Source organism: Oreochromis niloticus, linkage group LG7 (genome assembly GCF_001858045.2).
Source record: "Oreochromis niloticus isolate F11D_XX linkage group LG7, O_niloticus_UMD_NMBU, whole genome shotgun sequence".
Lineage (NCBI taxonomy): Eukaryota > Metazoa > Chordata > Actinopteri > Cichliformes > Cichlidae > Oreochromis > Oreochromis niloticus.
In genome coordinates, this window is record NC_031972.2 from 3354730 (window position 1) to 3372646 (window position 17917).

At 43.2% G+C, this 17917-nt stretch overlaps 1 protein-coding gene and 1 long non-coding RNA gene across 4 annotated transcripts in view; one reads left to right on the forward strand and one right to left on the reverse strand.

The window, feature by feature from the left end:
- The window catches only part of zfpm1 (zinc finger protein, FOG family member 1), a 107059-nt gene extending 89985 nt beyond the window's left edge, over positions 1-17074 (forward strand). For all 3 annotated transcript variants that reach the window (XM_005449222.3, XM_019360864.2, XM_005449224.3), the window contains 5 exons: positions 8104-8206; positions 8366-8614; positions 9572-9805; positions 9892-10134; positions 10374-17074. In XM_005449222.3, the coding sequence (XP_005449279.1) occupies positions 8104-8206; positions 8366-8614; positions 9572-9805; positions 9892-10134; positions 10374-13015 (3471 nt within the window). In that variant the 3' untranslated portion in view covers positions 13016-17074. The remainder of the gene's footprint in view (positions 1-8103; positions 8207-8365; positions 8615-9571; positions 9806-9891; positions 10135-10373) is intronic.
- LOC112847317 (uncharacterized) lies at positions 8405-9564 on the reverse strand. Its single transcript, XR_003220796.1, has 2 exons — positions 8771-9564; positions 8405-8602 (listed from the first exon to the last, which is right to left on the reverse strand). It is a non-coding gene; the product is annotated as an uncharacterized LOC112847317 (long non-coding RNA).
- Positions 17075-17917: the final 843 nt, after the last annotated feature.

The window sequence follows — 17917 nt, forward strand, 5'->3', positions numbered from 1 at the left end:
GGGGCTTAGACTGCAGCTCAAAGACTCTCCTCCGGCTGATGGGGCTTAAGGCAGCGCTCTCAACCAAGATGGAGCTCTGTCGCGGAGGCCTGACATCCCACTGATAGATGGAGGGCTGCGTGGATAGTTTAGGTGACGGGAAAGAAAGAAGAAAGACGGCAGGGAGTTTTTGCACTCGATACACCGACATCCGTGTGGATCTCCTGATCTTCATTTGATCGTGCTGCTTTCGTGAAACAATGGATCCTCTCTGAGTTCTCTTCTTTTTTATTTCCCTTTACAGACACAGCATGTTTACACGCATCATTATTCAAAAACCCTCGCCTTCTATTCTGGGCTCTTTCTGTAAATAGGACACATTTCCATGTTCTAGGCTACATATGGACTGTGTCTCAGTTAGCTGCAAGGTTGTGTCAATGCCAACTCGTGTTTCAGCATTCAAACTTACCGGTCTGAAGGCCCTTGCTTTGCTAACCTAGTAAACCAGTTAAACCAGAAAGCAAACGTTAAAAGCCAGAAACAAACAGATAAAAGGAGGCGAAGCTTAAATCCTCCACCAACTATTTCACCTCCTAATGTAGAACCAAAAGTTACCTTGTTGGTAACAATGAGACCCAAAATAACAGAAGTCAGTGCCCAGGATGAGAACACATTGATGATTTGTTGGCGTTTAAAAGGAAACGTATCGATTTTGCCATCACAGGAGGTGATGCAGCCATGAAACAATGGCTGTTTCTAAGATTCTTATATTTGTGCTATTTTCATTATCCACCTTTGATAGATAATAGTGTTTGGCTGCTCTGAAAACTTGAGAAGGTTGACTCTTTGTTGGTCCACATGTTCCAGAGGCGAACGTTGGCCGTTTGAGTCATTGTGATCGGCTTCAGCCCAAGAGAAGTGAAAAGGGCTTTGATAACATCCGGTGGCCTCTCCGTTCTCCTTAACTCACTCGCACATCTCTGGCATCTGCATTCTCTACTGGCCTGGTTAATTACACACACACACACACACACACACACACACACACACACACACACACACAAAGTGTGAGCTGGCCCTCTGCCTCGCTGACTCTCATTATCTCATGTGAAACTGTGTGTGTGTGTGTGACTGTAAAGTGTGTAAAGTAGCGTGTTCTCCTTGTTGCAGTTTGACACAGCAGATTATCTGTTAGCGTCGCTGGTATTAGGTGACGTTGTGATTTACTTCCATGAGCCGAATCCTCTACTTTAGCTTTGTCCAAGCAAAACTAGCAGCATCTGCAGGACAGCAATTGATCTCTATCTCCTTTAAATTCAGCTGTGAGCATACCAAGGACAAGCAGGCCGAGTGACTGATAGATTTCCAAGTAATCTTGGAGTTTTAACACAGCCCGTGCAGGCGTTTGCATGCTACTGTAGCTCCCGCAGTGTTTCCTGAATCCCAATGAGACTACAGATGTGGGATGTGCCCCTAAACAAAAATATTTTTCTTCACTCCTTCAGGTTTCCTGTGTTCACATCTGGAGGCTGGCCAGTTGACCTCTTTTTACACTACGAAACATAACAAAACCAAAAACACAGCACAACTAATCATAACTGAACGTGCTTCACATCTGCTAGCTTTGCTACTACAAATCTGGAACTGCCCCCACATGCCCTCCTGGGAAGGTATTAATGACACACATCAAACAATCGGGTCTTGGTTGGTCTTCAGCTCTACAGTGTCCTCCATGCAGCTGGCTTACATGCTTACAGGATTACAAAGAAGTAAGGTAGAGAATAGTTTTGAGAATTGCCCCTAGTGTGAGTCATCATGAGGGTGGAAAAGCTGCCACGTCTCACTGGGATGATTTATCTGGTCAGACATCAGATATGAAAATAAATGGAAATTGCATGTGACATTTCACAACATCTATGACGTTAACGTTCAATCAATAACTCCAAAACAAATATTCTATTATCATGTTTCTTTTGTGCTAGCTTGTTGACATTGTTGTGGTTGGAGAGGAAACTCCATCGGGGAGAGGCTGAATTTTCATCCAAGTGTTATTAATTCTGAAATAAGAAGAGAAGAGAGTGCATCACACTCTTTAATTACTTAATATTTTAGATCTTTAAAGAATGAGCATGTGTGTGTGTGTGTGTGTGTGTTTTCCATTTTCTTTTGCTCTTTGTGTATTTGTATATATAAAATACGTGAGAGTGTGTGTGTGTGTGTGTGTGTGTTATTTCCACTTGCGCGCTAGTGAGCTCTCCCCATTGCCCTATCATGGTGAATTCCAAAGCCGTGGCCGTGATGAATTAGTCTGAAGCAAATTAGCAGTACTTACAGCTCAGACGGCTCCAGCATTGGGTTACAAATTAAAACAAAAGCAGCCGTATCTCCACATCAGCGCTAGTCCCCCATGAAATACAATACGCTCTGCCTCAATCTTTAACGTGCAACAGACTGAGAGGCTTCCTTCCTTCTGTCCTTTCCCTCTCTTCTCACTGTCTTTCCAACATCCATCTTCTTCAGATATTCCAATGAGCTGTCTGATCATAACACACAGCCCGATGTCTTCAGCTAACAGTGGCAGACTTCACGTTAGGTATTATTGACCAAACCAGTGTTATAACTGTAAAGAGAGAGATAAGGAAAAAAAATACTGTGCAAAATAAAATTGCAAATGTGTTTATTTGAACACTGAGAAAAATCGCTTTAAAAATTTGCGAAAAGAGCAACAAAAGAACGGAAAAATGTTGCAATGCTTAAAAAATTAGCTGCTGTATCTCATAACTAATGAGGTTAATGAGTAACACGATTAGGTATAAAACCAACGTCCCTGAGAGGCAGGGAGCGATTCACTGCTCTGCTTTCAGGTTTCACAGAGACCAGGGCCCAGTTTCACCAATACAGACCTCGACTGTGGCTGAGTCAAACCAAATGATCACAAGTTTGGTACATGTCTAAATTTAGTCACTGACTGTCTTAAGGGGTACTACCGTACAAAGAATTCTGGGTAAATGGAGGCTTTTTAAAGAACAAAAATGGCCAACCGGTTTACGGAATACCTTCTCAGCAGTGTTTACCCAGCAGACACAAAAATAGAGATAAGCAAAGAGCTGTTGGAAGCTTCTGTGGCGTAAAGTCTCAATACATACAGCAGAGCTGAAATCTTTTAGCTTCTTTGTGTATCCGAGCTTCTGCTAATTCTTAGGTTGAGGATAGATTCACTCACACGGACAAACAAAACCAGCTGCCTGTGTGCACAACTCACTGATTTTTCCCGAGCTTAGTTAACAACAGTCTAACCTTGTGTAATTTTAGCCCAAGTCTTATATTTTTGCAGTGCCGTCAAACTGATATTAGAACGTAGTTAAGCCTGGTCTAAAATATCCTCTGGTCCTAAATCTGACCAATGAACAGGCAGCAGCTGTTGGAGGAGCTCACACTGCACTAAGGTTGATGATAAGAGGAGAGCAGCTCTGAAATATTTTTGGGAAGGCCTTCACATGAATGAATAACATCTGAAAGTAATTCCTAAAACAAACCTGTAATTCTAAAGGAACAGCGCTCTCTTTTTCCTGTTGGAGTTAAAAGTTAAAAGTCTGAATTTTGTGCTTTTAGAGTTTAGTTAAAACAGTTGAAACCTCACGTAAGTGGTTCCTGATTTTTACCTCGTATTAGACCTCTGCGGTTCTGTTGTGGTGAGACATATGTAACATCTTTAAAACATACAAAGTTAAGGTGAAAAACACACTGCACGGTGTCGTCTCACCACAGCATCAGTGCTTATAGTGATGGCTTGATCTGCACACGCAGGCTTTCTCAGGAATCTCAGTTTTTTTTCTGCCATTTGTATTTCTCCATGATCCGTTTCAGAAATGTTTCCTCTGAATGTTGTCATTTAATAACGATTATCATCTTCATTAATCAGTAATAAATCCATTTGGTATTCCTAGTCATATGTTTCATTTTATTATGGATATAATGACATTATAGTTAATTGGATTAAAAACAAGATTTCAGTATAAAAATAAAATGAGATGATTATAAAACAAACATAAAATATAAATGTACAGGTTATTAATTTTTTTTTTACAGTAATACAAACTGGTTCATAAAATTGAGACTGGATATTCTGCATGATGCGAGTGAACTGTTTAGGTGATAAATACTCCACCTGTCCACAGTTACAAAAATAATCTTAAACAAGCAAAATAATGAGACTAAACTGAATTTGGGAAAAACATACATCAGCAAATAAATACAAATGTGAACTTGTTGAGCAATAATCATACTTTATGTAACCAGCAACAAATAACTTCAAAGATGCACACATTTAAAATGCTGTATAATTAGGTAATCGCTACTTTTTCAAATTCATTACTTGATCGATGTTTAATGAGTTCTTTAATATCTGCAAGATAACTTTGTATTAACTCCTAAAACCTGCATCATACCTGCAGAGAGTGAACATTACAGCCCTGCTTTTGTACGGAGGATTTATGTAATTTGAACAGCTGCTAAGCTGAATTTGCCAAATGTGTTTTATTTGCATTCAAAGTGTTTGGAAATTTTTACAAAAAACTGAAAAATAAATCAATAAAATAAGTAATTACAACAGTTATGTGTTCAGTGAGTGACACTCCACGCAGTGGTTTGATGTTTCTCTAGTGAAAAATAGAATTTTAACAATTTATTGAATAATAATTATAATCAGAATAGTAAAAGTTGAGAATTTAAACGCATCTGTGTACCCAACTTCTTTCATATGAAAATAATATCAATCAAAATAAAGTAGTCTTTGTTTGTGCTAAATAAATTAATGTTTATCCAATATGAAACCTGAATATTAACAGATACATCGGGCTGTAATGAAAAAGTGTTCAGGTATTTATTCACTGGTTGTAGTATTAATAATCCCAATAATCCTGTGATGTCACAGAGCTGCTGCAGACGAGGAGAAACAACTTTTTCCCCTCACTGGTCCAAACTGGTGATTTGACATGTTTGTTTATCAACAGTTTATGACTAATTATATTGATGATTTTAGACTAATGCAGTATATCTAATACTTGTATGTGCACACTGAACATTTTCCACTAATAGAACAAGTATAGATGATCGTGTGTGCTGTCTGTGGTCAGTGTAGTTCTCTCTAAAGATCATTTTATGGACTTTTTATATGTATGCGACAGATGGTGGAGGTCAGATACACGAGCAGTGAGAATCGTCATCAGCCTCAGTCATCTTTTCTTTGGCCAGGTGCATGCAGTGTGTCAGCAGAGCCTGTCACTGGCTTTCTATGAATTTCTTCGGCCTTTTTTTCCTCCCAGAATGAATAATTCTGTATAAATACGTCACTCTCAGGTTCAGTTTCATATTTAATACCACTTTTAATTTGTTAAAAAGGGGAACCTTTTCAGAAGATGCCCAGTGGTCGAGTCATATCTGGAATTTTACTTGCAGACAGAAAATATTTTTAAAAAGGAAGCTTACTGAAACACTGAGACAAATCTACAGCATGTTTGGAGGAAAGCCGGCCTCAAAACCAGACTTAAAAACACCAAAAGTCACGGAAGACGCCAGCGTCGAAAGTGACGGGGAAAATAAAGCAGGAAGCTTCTCTGTGCTTCTCTCATCGACTGTAGCTGCTCAGTGAGGGCCGTCACGTCCTGTGCTGAGGGAATGCTTCCTCTTGGTGGAGAGTGAACGGTACTGCATCGCTGTGCAGCTCTCACACAGTGAGGACAGTCGGTCATTGCATCAGAGATTTCCTCTCTTCCCCGTGGAGTCGCTGCAGCTGTCACAACCACGTCAAATCCACTTTTATTATTGTTTATCTCTGTTGGTTGTACAGAGATTATATTTTGAATATTCATAGTGATGTCTGCAGTATGATACTTAAACAGAAACTCTGATGGAGGAAAGGTGGTGGTGGTGGTGTTTGGGGAATAATGTGCTGATGCAGAAGTAGGCGATCGTGGCTTAAGAGTTGGGTGTTCGTCTTGTAATCGGAAGGTTGCCGGTTCGAGCCCCGGCTCGGACAGTCTCGGTCATTGTGTCCTTGGGCAAGACACTTCACCTACCGCCTACTGGTGATGGCCAGAGGGCCGATGGCGCGATACGGCAGCCTCGCCTCTGTCAGTCTGTCCCAGGGCAGCTGTGGCTACAACTGTAGCTTGCCTTCACCAGTGTATGAATGTGAGAGTGAATGAATAGTGGTATTGTAAAGCGCTTTGAGGGGTCCCGAAAAGCGCTATATAAATGCAATCCATTATTATTATTATTATTATTATTATTATCATTAAGTACAGAAGAAAGGCCTCGCCAAGAGATATCAGTGATGGGATACATGCACGTGGTGGGAGTTCTCCTGGAGCCACATATAAACAAAGACAGGATTGTACTCAGGTCTCTTGTGTGTGTGTGTGTGTGTGTCATACCTCCACACATACAGACAGTGGATGTTGACTCTACACTCTTTGTCCAGTGTATCCACCGTGGATCTTATTATGGCTGCCCTTTGAATAGCTGCCAGTCGACTTCATCAGATCTTTTTTTTCCTCTTCCTTTTCTTCTCTCCTTTTCTCCTCAGGTCCCTCTTCCTCTTTTATTCCTCTTTTTTCTTCATTTTCGGGGTCGCTTTGTTCCGCTTGTGCTCCCTCATTTCCTTCTGGGGCTGTAATCATCCTCTGCTCACTGACGGCCTTTTCATAAACCGGTGTTTACCGCTGGCCGCACACTGGATACTCATGTGTGGCTGTGTCGTCCCAGCTGGCTGCAATTAATGCTTTGATTTTGGTGATTATCTGCTGGTAGTTAAAAGAAGAGTGGTAATACTTGAAAAAGACAATATCAGATGTTTTACTTGATTTGGCGATGATGTTTAGACGACAGGTGGAATTTGGGCTTGGGCGTGCTTTAAAGGGGTTTTCCCCAGTAACATGTTTATGCATGTTTATCATGAAAACACGCAAAGATTCAGTCAGTCTTAGCTTCGCATTTGTTGCCTGACTCTGCACAAGCTGAATCCATTAATTATAAAACAATGTCCTGCTCAGGATTTGAGTTTCCAAATCTTTTTTCCTGTGGATGTAGCTCATATCATAAATTACATATCTAATCGGGGGGGGTCCACAGTGAGTTAACCACGCGTCATCACGTGAGAGTTTGGATGATATGGATCATTTTCAAAGCCAGTGAGCAAATTGGGCTACACTTTTACAAACACTTTGGCTCTATTTTCTCATTTAATGTCAGATTTTAATTATATGCTTCATGATCAGATTGATAGTCTGATTTTGCAGTGTTTTTTACACTTAGAATAAATCCACAGGAAGAGCGAGATTTAGAGATTCTTTGTGATTCCAGGTGATGATAAATATGATAGTAGTTATTTAGGCGGCTATTACTATATAGCGGACTAAGTTTGGATATTTTATCCCCCACAATCAAAAGGCATGAATAAAAGAGCTCATTATGGAAGAACAAATCTGTGGCAGTGCTTAGAACGAAAATTAACTTTTATTTTGAAAATATACATTCTTCCAATTAACAAAACAGACATTGATCTGTTGTTGAGTCAGGAGTCCATTTACATATATACAGTAATATGGTAATAGATGGAATAAATGACCCCCCCAAAAAAAGAATTAGGAGAATTTGCCCTCCGCTTCAGAATATTTTTCACAACTCAACCAGAAACTGAGCAGAAACTGAGCAGGTCTCTAAAACCGAAATGATCCGATGACCGAAAAATAGCACATTAATAGAAAATTAACGGTTTTACCTTAGAAACAAAAGTGACTCATAAACACAGCATCTTGGGACTTTTGATGAACCCATTTGGTTACTTTGTTTAACATCCTAAAATATTCTTGATGCTCCACATGTTTGATTTAGCAGAGATTTTAGACCGGGTCCTCTTCCTGACACACACCTCCCCATTAACCGTGTTCTGGACCGGCGTTCGGAGTGCACCGACTTGTGTGTTGTCAGTTGGAGCCTTGCAGATCTGCTATGATGCAAAACGAGTAATAACAAGAACCCTTTGTGTGTGTTGGTTGACAGGCAAGAATAAAAACCTTGGCTTTGATCAGTCTGATCAATGAAAACTGTTCTTTGTGTGTGCAGAACACTCGGATGACTGTCGTGTGTGAAGATCCAGATTGTTGGATTAGTCGCCTCCCTCTGACCTCCGACGCCTCTGCAGCAAACTGCTCGATCTACAGCCAAGGTGATTTTTTTTCTAATACACGACAAGAGGATATTTATTTTCTAGCTGCCTTCAAAATCTGAATCTGTGTATCAAAACGCAGAAAGTTGAGGTCAAACGTAACCTTTGCATTTCATGCTGCCAGCTTTCCAGTTGTTACTCCCTCCTGTTTGTTTTCAGGCGAGGAGTTGTTCTGTAAGGTGATGAAAGAGCTTACGGTCGGCGAAAGGCTTGTGGCGGTCGTGTCTCCCGTTCCTCTGGGCTCCTCCTCTCCGGTGGCCCAAGGCTCTCCTCCACTGAGCCTCGTCACCCACAAACAACCTGTGGTGAAGGAGGAGCCGTCGTACCCGGCGGCGCTGCGCTCAGAGATCCAGCTCCTCCCACAGCAAGCTGGCATGGCAGCAATCTTGGCTACTGCTGTTGTCAATAGTGAGTGTTGTATTTAAATCGTATTCATGAAAACAGCATTTTAAGTGGTTAAAGGTTCAACTGGCTATTTGCAGAACAACTATTTACAATTAATTTCTAATGAGGCAAGAAGTTTAAAAATGTGCCAAAGTGTAAGATATATGCCATTTTAACTACCTCATACAGGAGCGGTGGTTTTAGATCTCACCCTGGGTCAACACACCTGAATCAAATAATTAGTTCATTACCAGGCCTCTGGAGAACTTCAGACTGGTACCTGCAGCTGTGATTTACTGAAATGTACTTTGTTATTGAAATGTAATGTTCTCTTCAGCCACAAAATGGCACTGTAGCGCTTTTAAAACCAGCTGATTAGTTTGTGCTTTCCACATAAAAGTTTCCTGTTGCTTAAATAATTCACGATCATCACACACCGGTAGATCTGGTGCCTCTGTGGCAGTAGACTTCTGAAAAAAGGCTTCTGTGGTATGCACACACATACTCACCTGCCACTGTATTAGGTACACTTTGATAGTACTGGGTTGGACCTCCTTTTTCCTTCAGACATGTGTGCAACAAGGTGCGATGTTTTTGTGGGAAAATCCCACTAAATCAGAGGTTCTGATACTTCAACTTCGGCAGGTTGACGTAACCAAGGCTACATGCCTAAATCCATGAAGTTTCTGCCATGTGATTGGACGAGTAGATATTGGTATTGACGAGCAGTTGAACTGGCTTAAGTAATGAAGTGAGTACATTTAGAAATAGTTTATAGTAATTGAAAATTTAAAAATACTGTAAACCAGAAGTCTGTGAGATTACAGTTAGACTACAATTAAAACTTTGTATAACTTTAGCAGGGAAAGTTAACCACATCCTCACTTTTGCTAATTAAACTAGCGCTTTTCAGGTTCTTGAACCCATATTTGTGTCTCTGTTTGACTGACTAACTCATGTGTACTTGTTTTTGCTGGACAGAGGACATTTTCCCCTGTAAGGACTGTGGGATCTGGTACCGTAGTGAGAGGAACCTGCAGGCCCATCTTATGTACTATTGTGCCAGCCGTCAGAAGCAGCCAGCTGCAGCTTCCTCCCCTCCACAAGACAAACCCAAGGAGTCCTACCCCAATGAACGCATCTGCCCCTTTCCACAGTGCAACAAGAGCTGCCCCAGTGCCAGCTCACTCGAGATTCACATGCGCACACACAGTGGTGAGAGCAGTATTTGTATGTATGCATAAAAGACAAAGGGTCAGAGCATCGGGGCCTGACTGTTATCCTTCTCCATCCTTCCACAGGCGAGCGTCCATTTGTCTGTCTCATCTGTCTGTCAGCATTCACCACTAAAGCAAACTGTGAGCGCCACCTTAAGGTCCATACGGACACCCTGAACGGGGTGTGTCACGGCTGTGGGTTCGTCTCCACCACGAGGGACATCCTCTACAGCCATCTGGTCACCAGCCACATGGTTTGCCAGCCTGGATCTCGCAGTGAGGTGTACTCTCCGGGGCCAGGTCTACCTAAGTTACCCCTGTCCATTGGTAAGTCATTCCATCATATTCTGTTATTTTTTGTATTTGGATTACGTTGCAGTAACTTTTAAAGATTCACTGCTGGAAAGCCGGCACGTTAGCCTTTTTTTTCCCTTTAACCCTCCCGAGGTTGTTTGAAATTTTGGACATGTTTGATCTGAGTAATCTGAGATTTTGAATAAAATTTGAATAATCTATTCAAATGTAAGCAACTGTTATAATTTACTAACCTTGACTCTCCTGTTAAGGTCTGAGTCCGGGAGACTCTGGTGTTGTGCTGAAGTGTCAAGTTTGTGGCCACAACGCTGACTCACCTGCTCAGCTCCAGCAACATGTACGAACTCACCTGGAGGTCAGGGTCCCAGCTGAAAGGAGCCCTACTCCACGTCAAAGTACCCCATCGTCGGTCGACCACCCCCAGCCGTCTCCCCAGGAGAAGGAGCCCCTGGCTTCATCCAGTCCAGGCACAAACGGAGGCTCAGCCACTCCTCGAGACTGCAGTCCTGCTGATGACCAGATCATGGAGTTAAAGATCAAAGAGGAGCCTCATTCAGATTCAGACACAGAAGAGCAGAAAATGGAGATTAAGGAGGATGGAGAGGAGGAGGAGGAGGAGGAGATGGGTGGAGAGGAGGCAGATCAAGAGGCAGGAGGGAACATAAAAGAGGCGCAAACAACCTCCTCCAGCCACACATCGAACTCGCCGAAGAGTCCAGCTACAACAACAGTGAAGGCAGAACCCACTAGTCCCACCCCTGGTTCTAGCCCCGCCCATATGGGAGGTGCAGGCTCAGTTGTTCCAGGAGGAGCGCTGTTCCTGCCTCAGTACATGTTTAACCCCGAGGCAGCCATCTTGCCTCAGGCCTCGGAGATCCTGGCTAAAATGTCAGAGATGGTCCATAGTCGCTTAAAGCAAGGCCAGACGGTCGCCCAGAACAACGCCGCAGCCTTCTTTCCTTCTGGACCGACTGCACCCACGGCAACAGCCACTCCACCTCACAAAGGAGCTACCTGCTTCGAGTGCGATATCACCTTCAATAACATCAACAATTTCTATGCACACAAGAGGCTTTATTGCTCAAGCAGGCATCAAGGCGAAGGTGCATCCTCAGCCTCGGGCCCCGCATTGACTAGAGACGCAGCCTCGACCGCCGCGCCTTCTGCTGGGACACACGGCTCATCTGCATCTCCTCAGGGCGGAGCATCAAGTAGGGCCGCCTCTGCTTCACCGTCTGACTCCGAGCCTCCTGCAGGAAGTGGAGCAGCAGAATCCAGGAGGGTGCTGGAGGTGAAGACTGAACCTCCAGCGGGGAGAGAGGGAATCTCGTCCTCTTCTGAAGGGGAAGGCGCTGGTACGAGTGTGGGAGGAGGAGGAGGCGGAGGAGGACGAGCAAGTGAAGGCAGCCAGAGTCCTGCTAGCGGTTCCGCAGAGGACCTTGACGACGATCCCAACAGAACCTTCTGCGAAGCCTGCAACATCCGTTTCAGCCGTCACGACAACTACACTGTCCACAAACGATTCTACTGTGCGTCGCGCCACGACCCGTCCAACCAGAGAGCCGTACACATGGCCAAGACCACCAACACAGCTGCCTTCATTCCACAGCCCATCCGAACACGCAAAAGAAAGAAGATGTATGAGATTCACATGGCAAGGACCGAGGCGTTAGCTAACGCTGCCGCCGCTGCTGCAGCAGCAGCCACTGCCGCCGCCTCTGCTCCATCCCCCTCGGTTCTGGGCTTGGTAGTAAAGCAAGAATCCTCTCCCAGTGGTGCAGGCGGCTCAAGCCCTGAAGGAGATGGCCCAATCGACCTGAGCAAGAGGCCCCGTCTCAGAGAGGCTCCACGGCACAGCGGCAGTGGCGGCGGCAGTAGCAGCATTCTCCCAGCTCTCCCTCTCACTGACTACCACAAGTGCACAGCCTGCAGCATCAGTTTCAACAGCATTGAGAACTACCTGGCTCATAAAACATACTACTGCCCTGCCACCACCCTCCAACCCCACACTTTGGAGCAGCTTCACAGGCTCAAGAGATCAGCCTCCACCTCTCCAAAAAGCAGGCCTCAGCAGGATCGTCCGGATCTCCTGCACCCTGTGGAGAATAAAGCTCACCCAGCTGAGTGGGTGGCCCAGGCTCAGGGCACGTCATCCAGTCCTCACACCTCTGCCTTACCCGCCTCTGACGCTGCATCTCCTTCACATACAAATACGACACTTGCAGCCTCTCCAGGAGCTGGAGCCAAAAGCGTGGTCGCAGCTTCTGCTCAGATGGTCTGCCCATACTGTCCCAACAGGCCCATTGCTGGTGACTTGATGGAGCATTTCAAGACTACCCACGGGCTGGTTGTAACCATTCAGCCACCCCAGGAGACTCTGCCCCATCCGGGCAGAACAGCAAGCCGCAGCCCGAGCCTGAGTCCCAGGGACGGAGCCGCTGCAGCGACTTCAGCCACTCCAACCAACCAGGCCAGACTTGTCTCCCGAGTTCACAGAGACAGCATCAACGGGCAGGCTAGGAGTGGTACAGCTTCTCCTGTTTCACCCCTGGTGAACGGCAGCCCCTCCGCCGGGGGCGGATCACCGTTAGCCAGTTCTCCTCTGCCTGTGTCTCCCCCAAGAGCTCCGTCTCTGACTTTGTCACCTGTGCCTGAGATCCTGAGAGAGAAGCTGGGATCGTCACATGTTCCGGACAAGGCCGCCCAGACTGTGGCCTCCCACCCGATCCCTGTACCCAGTGTCAGTCCTAAAGCCACCCCGGTCATCTCCCCTGTCCAGAACGGTAACTCGCGCTTCTGTCGGCTGTGCAACATCAAGTTCAGCAGCCTCTCCACGTTCATAGCTCACAAGAAATACTACTGCTCTTCCCACAGTGCCGAACACGTTAAGTGAGCTAAGACACTTTTGATCTTTCCCTTCCCTTTCATCTTTCTGAGCAGAGGTTGTCCTTCACTAAGTTTTAAATGGCTCAGAGGGTCCTCCTCCCCCGCCAGCGTCCCACATAGGTGCCAAAACGGTGCTCAGCTGGCATCACCACGAATGACAGTGAACGACTGTTACTCACCTGGCAGGGCCTGATGCCTGGCTCCTCCAGAGCAGAATTCCCAGGTGGTGTTACTCACATACAGAAACTGATATTCCTCCCATGGGTCAAAGTGTGTAGTACACTAAGAGCTGAGAAACATGCTACCTGCACGCTGGTGTGCCCTCGTCCCGAAGATCACTCTTTGTACACCAGTCGCTGATTCAACACTTACCACGCCCTCGCCTCACAGTAGTGTTATTATGGGACGCTAAATAGATGTATGTCAACAACCCTTTTTTCTGTCTCTGAACTGAACTTTTCATGGCAGTAATTCCATTCTGACTGATGGTGATGATGATGATGATGATGATAATGCATTTCCAGTGTTTCCCCGCCCCCTGAGCTCTTTTACGTTCCCAGACCTAAACGGAGGAATCATTTCTCTTGTGTGGAAAAAAAAAAAGACTTGATCATTGTTGATGTTTTTTATTATCTGTGCATAGTGTATGATGTCTGAAAAGAAAAGAATTCTATGCTTTTGGGTTCAACACTGGCTCTTTTCTGCTTACTAGAGAAGCTGAAGCATTTTAGCTGACACACAGATATGTGCTATCACGATGTTACTAATTACTGAAGGATAATATTTCAAAATGGGACTTTTTTTTTTCCTTTCATACACACAAATTTTTATTTTCTCTGTAAAAAAAATGCAAGGAAGAAGAAAAAAGATGTGAAATATTTATCTTTTAGTCATCACTGATTTCATGTCAACAGAAAACTACCTACTTAGTGTCTGAGAGTATTTGTATTTTTTATTTGTATATTTTTCATACTGTTGGAAAGAACTGTTTGGATCTGGGTGTGTTGAAGTGAATTTTCTAAGTGTAGATATGTAATATCTTTTCACAGTAATCACTGGGATCACACTGAACTTTATCATGTTAGTATTTCTCGTTCTGTTAATGTGGGCTGTAATTGATGCCGTCTGAAAACCAGCACAGCTTTTCTTTTTTTTGTCTTTCTGTTTTTTAACCCCACGATTCGTACAGAACAGCCGTTTGTTTCCAGACCGTCACGTCCGAACATTGAAGGGAGCTCGTTGGACACTGCTGCGTTCACACTTTGGTGAGAGTGACGAAGCTTTGCAGATTTTTAGGTTACACGTAAAAATCCACATTTTCAGTAAGAAGTTTGTCTTCAGATACACACACACACACACACACACACACACACACAGCTTTACATTATTTGTTGCAAACTTCACTCTCATACTAAGGCATATTTATTATTATGATTGTACTTCTCTCCGGCAATGAAGGCATAACAGTGAACAGTCACATGTTGGTGTAAGACCTCACAAAAGAAAAGCACATATAACCATATGTTGTGGCTGTGGTGTGTGTGTATGTGCATGTGTGTCTCTTATTTGTGCACAGACACACCAGATGTTCCCGTGCTGCTGTTGCAGTTGCAATACAGTGTTACCTAGAACTGTGAATACTTTTTATTTGTCCGACTTTGATGCAAACTAACCTGTAGCCGCCGAGGGGTAAAAATCTGCATCTAGATCACAGCGGTTATCCTGCCCCCCCAGCTTCTCTCAGGATTTTAACTCTATTCATTGAGAGCCACTAAAACCAACTCAGACTTCCAAGCGACACTAAAAGTACAGTTTTATATAACAGACTGTTAGCAAACCCCACCGCTGGGTCTTCAACAAGAGACATCTAAATGTAAAGTAATAGAACTAAAATCATTCCTGGTTTTCAAAGACTCCTTAAATATTCAGCCAAATTTGACTTTTTTGACGGTGTGAGTCGTCCATCTTTTTATACAGTCTGTCTTGTGATCCTGACTCGACTGGTTTGAGGTCTCGTCCACGCATTAAGTATTTTCTTACGATGCAGCTTTTGGCCCCTCGCAGACGGTTCCAGATGACTGAAAATGGACCTCATTGAGAAATTCAGAAACCATTTAATGTCACGATCCCCCGTGTTTACATGTTTTTTTTTCATGACTTTAAGCTTGTGGTTATTTTGCCAACTTGTTGGTTTGGCATGCTCTTTACAGCACTTGGATTTTGTTTTTGCATTTAATGCAGACACAAGCCCACGTATGTGGGAACTAGAGCTGTAGTAGAATTTGGACCTGGTGCGATTGATTGGTGTCCGGGAGCTGCAAAGATATTAATGGAACAGGTGTAATATCACCAAGAAAGCTTTTTGTGCGTCCATCCACACTGAAGGGGTTTTTCTGCAGGGAAGCAGTGGATCACCTGGTTTTAAGCATCTTCAGCTGTTTACACATTCAGGGGGAAAACATGCACCTAACCACAACCTGGGGGGTGTAAAGTGGCTAAAGAAGCATCATATTGGGGGTCAGTGGTCACTGGAAGATTCTCATAAGCAACCTTTAAAGATGTAAGAAACATGGCAAAGCAGTTATTTACATCCTGCAGTCACAGCAAGATTAGAAAACTAAAAGCATAACCCTTTTTTAATGCTGTGTTCTTCTTCAGAATCTCCTCAGAAACTTTTTTTTTCCCTCTAAATATCCACATTTTTGTAGTTGGTCTCTGAGACACTGGACCAAACCAGTAACACAACACAGTGTAGAACAAAATGATCGACCAGTGCAGTTTTAAAGGATACGTATACCGACTTGGTGGTTTCCATACTTTGCCTTTAAAACGTAAGATTATATTAGATAAATTCATTTTTCATAATCCCAGTTCTTTTTAAATGTAGAAGACATTACCTACTCCTGTTTGGCTTAGAGCACCAGTGTACCAGACTCATCGCACTGCTGTTTACAGCTGTGGTCTTAAAAGTAGAGAGAAGAACAGGCCGTGAGCCACTTTTTCACTGCAGGAACTTTACAGGAACCTTTGGAGGAGCTCAGGGTGTTTTCACTGTTGGGACTAGGGTCTAAATGAAGTTCTAGGGTTTTTGTTTGTTTTTTTTAAACTCTGAAAGTCCCAGTTCAGGAGGTAGCCCCACCCCCAAAATTCCTGAGCTTTTTTGGGGGTGGGTACTTGCTTTCTGAACTTTTCTGATTGGTCAACTATTCCTAACATTTTAAGCTAGTCTATGTCAGCATCTGCAAAAGCTTTTAAAATAATTTTGCTTTAATTTTGGTCGAGCATTTCTCGACCTTGCCGCTACAGCTCATCTCTTTTCCTGCATTGCCTTCAGTGACTGTTTGCAAAGTTGTAAATCACGAGCAATAGCAGTATAGTTGAATCTCTTCAACGCTGACTGCTGTTATGTAGTCCCCTGTCCCTCACATTACATGCCATTGTCGTCTGCGTTGTTGTATAGTCTGCAGTTTGGGGAATGATGTGTAAATGCAAGTTTCCTCGCATCCATGCAGAGGCCTGACTTTCTTAATCGTCACAGGTCCTCACACCGCGGTGGAAATGCAGAAACCCAATGATCTAATGAACCTTTTAGTTCCTTGAACAACGTTCCTGGCACTAAAGGTTTTTGGTAGTTTTGTGGAAATCATAGCTGCAGTCATGTCACCTAGTTACAAATGGAGGAACTGAGTGCTGAGAAACCACCCTTAGATCTTGCCGCCTTTTTGTTGCACTGTTGTATAAAAACGTGCTGAATGTTTTAGTTTTAGCTGCTTTTTTTTTTTTTTTTTTTTTTTTTTTTGGTAACGTATTTATGTTTTACGGCACTTTTTCCCGTCCAGAATGCATCCTAGCTCTACCTTGAAGGACGTTTCTGAAAGATTTTAAACCTTGAATAAAACCTTTCTTTGTTTAATTGTAAACCTTTTTTTAATGATTTCTTTCATGTCTGTAACGGAGAAAATCACAATGAATGTCAACACTTTTATGTCCATATTTTTCATTTCAGTTCCACTACACTCATCCAAACTATGCATGGGAAATAAAAAAAAGTTCTGAGAGACACTGATGAGAAGTGTGGCTGTATTTCTTTCTTTTGTGTGATTGCATTTCTTCGACTTCTAGGGGCAGCTTTAGTAGTTGCTTGTGTCTTGTCACTCTTAAATCACAAAGGTTCTACTTTGCAGGTTCTGTTTAACAGTTTGTTAATTTCACATAAAATTTGTATATAAAGCAGAGTAATTCTGCCCACTAAGAAGATGCCCTCTAGCGGAGGTTATCACAAACAGCAGCCTGAAGCCATAGTAGGGCATGATAGAATCTGTCAATGATTTTGTTTATTTGAGTGATGGGTCTGTGTTTGACCTGACCACCTTAATAAAGCTGTTTTCCAATACTGATCAATTGAAGTGCTTATTAATAGAACTTAAAATACAGGGATTGATTCTGGTGGGATTCGAACCCACAACCTTTGAATCTCTTCCTTAGAATAGAATAGAATAGCTTTTGATTGTCACTTTTACAAGAACAATGAAAGGCAGTTTGGCATCTCTCCATGTGTGTGGAGTACACAATAGCGTACGTATTTACACAATAACAGACAAATTTACATTTACACAAGAAAGATATGTACAAGTTATACATACACCTGCAAACATACATGCACATACGTACACATATGTATATATACATAGATGCATCCGTACATACATACACACACATATTTCCACATACACGCTTACATCTATATACATACACATTAGTTCTTTGCTAGACGTCCAAGGCGCTATCCATTGGACCACAGAGCCCCTTGAAGTGCCGTTTGTCATTTAATTGTTTATCTATTGCTTGATTACTTTGAGGTATGAATGCCCGTGCAGGAAAAAGTTGAAAATTCATATTTCAAACACAA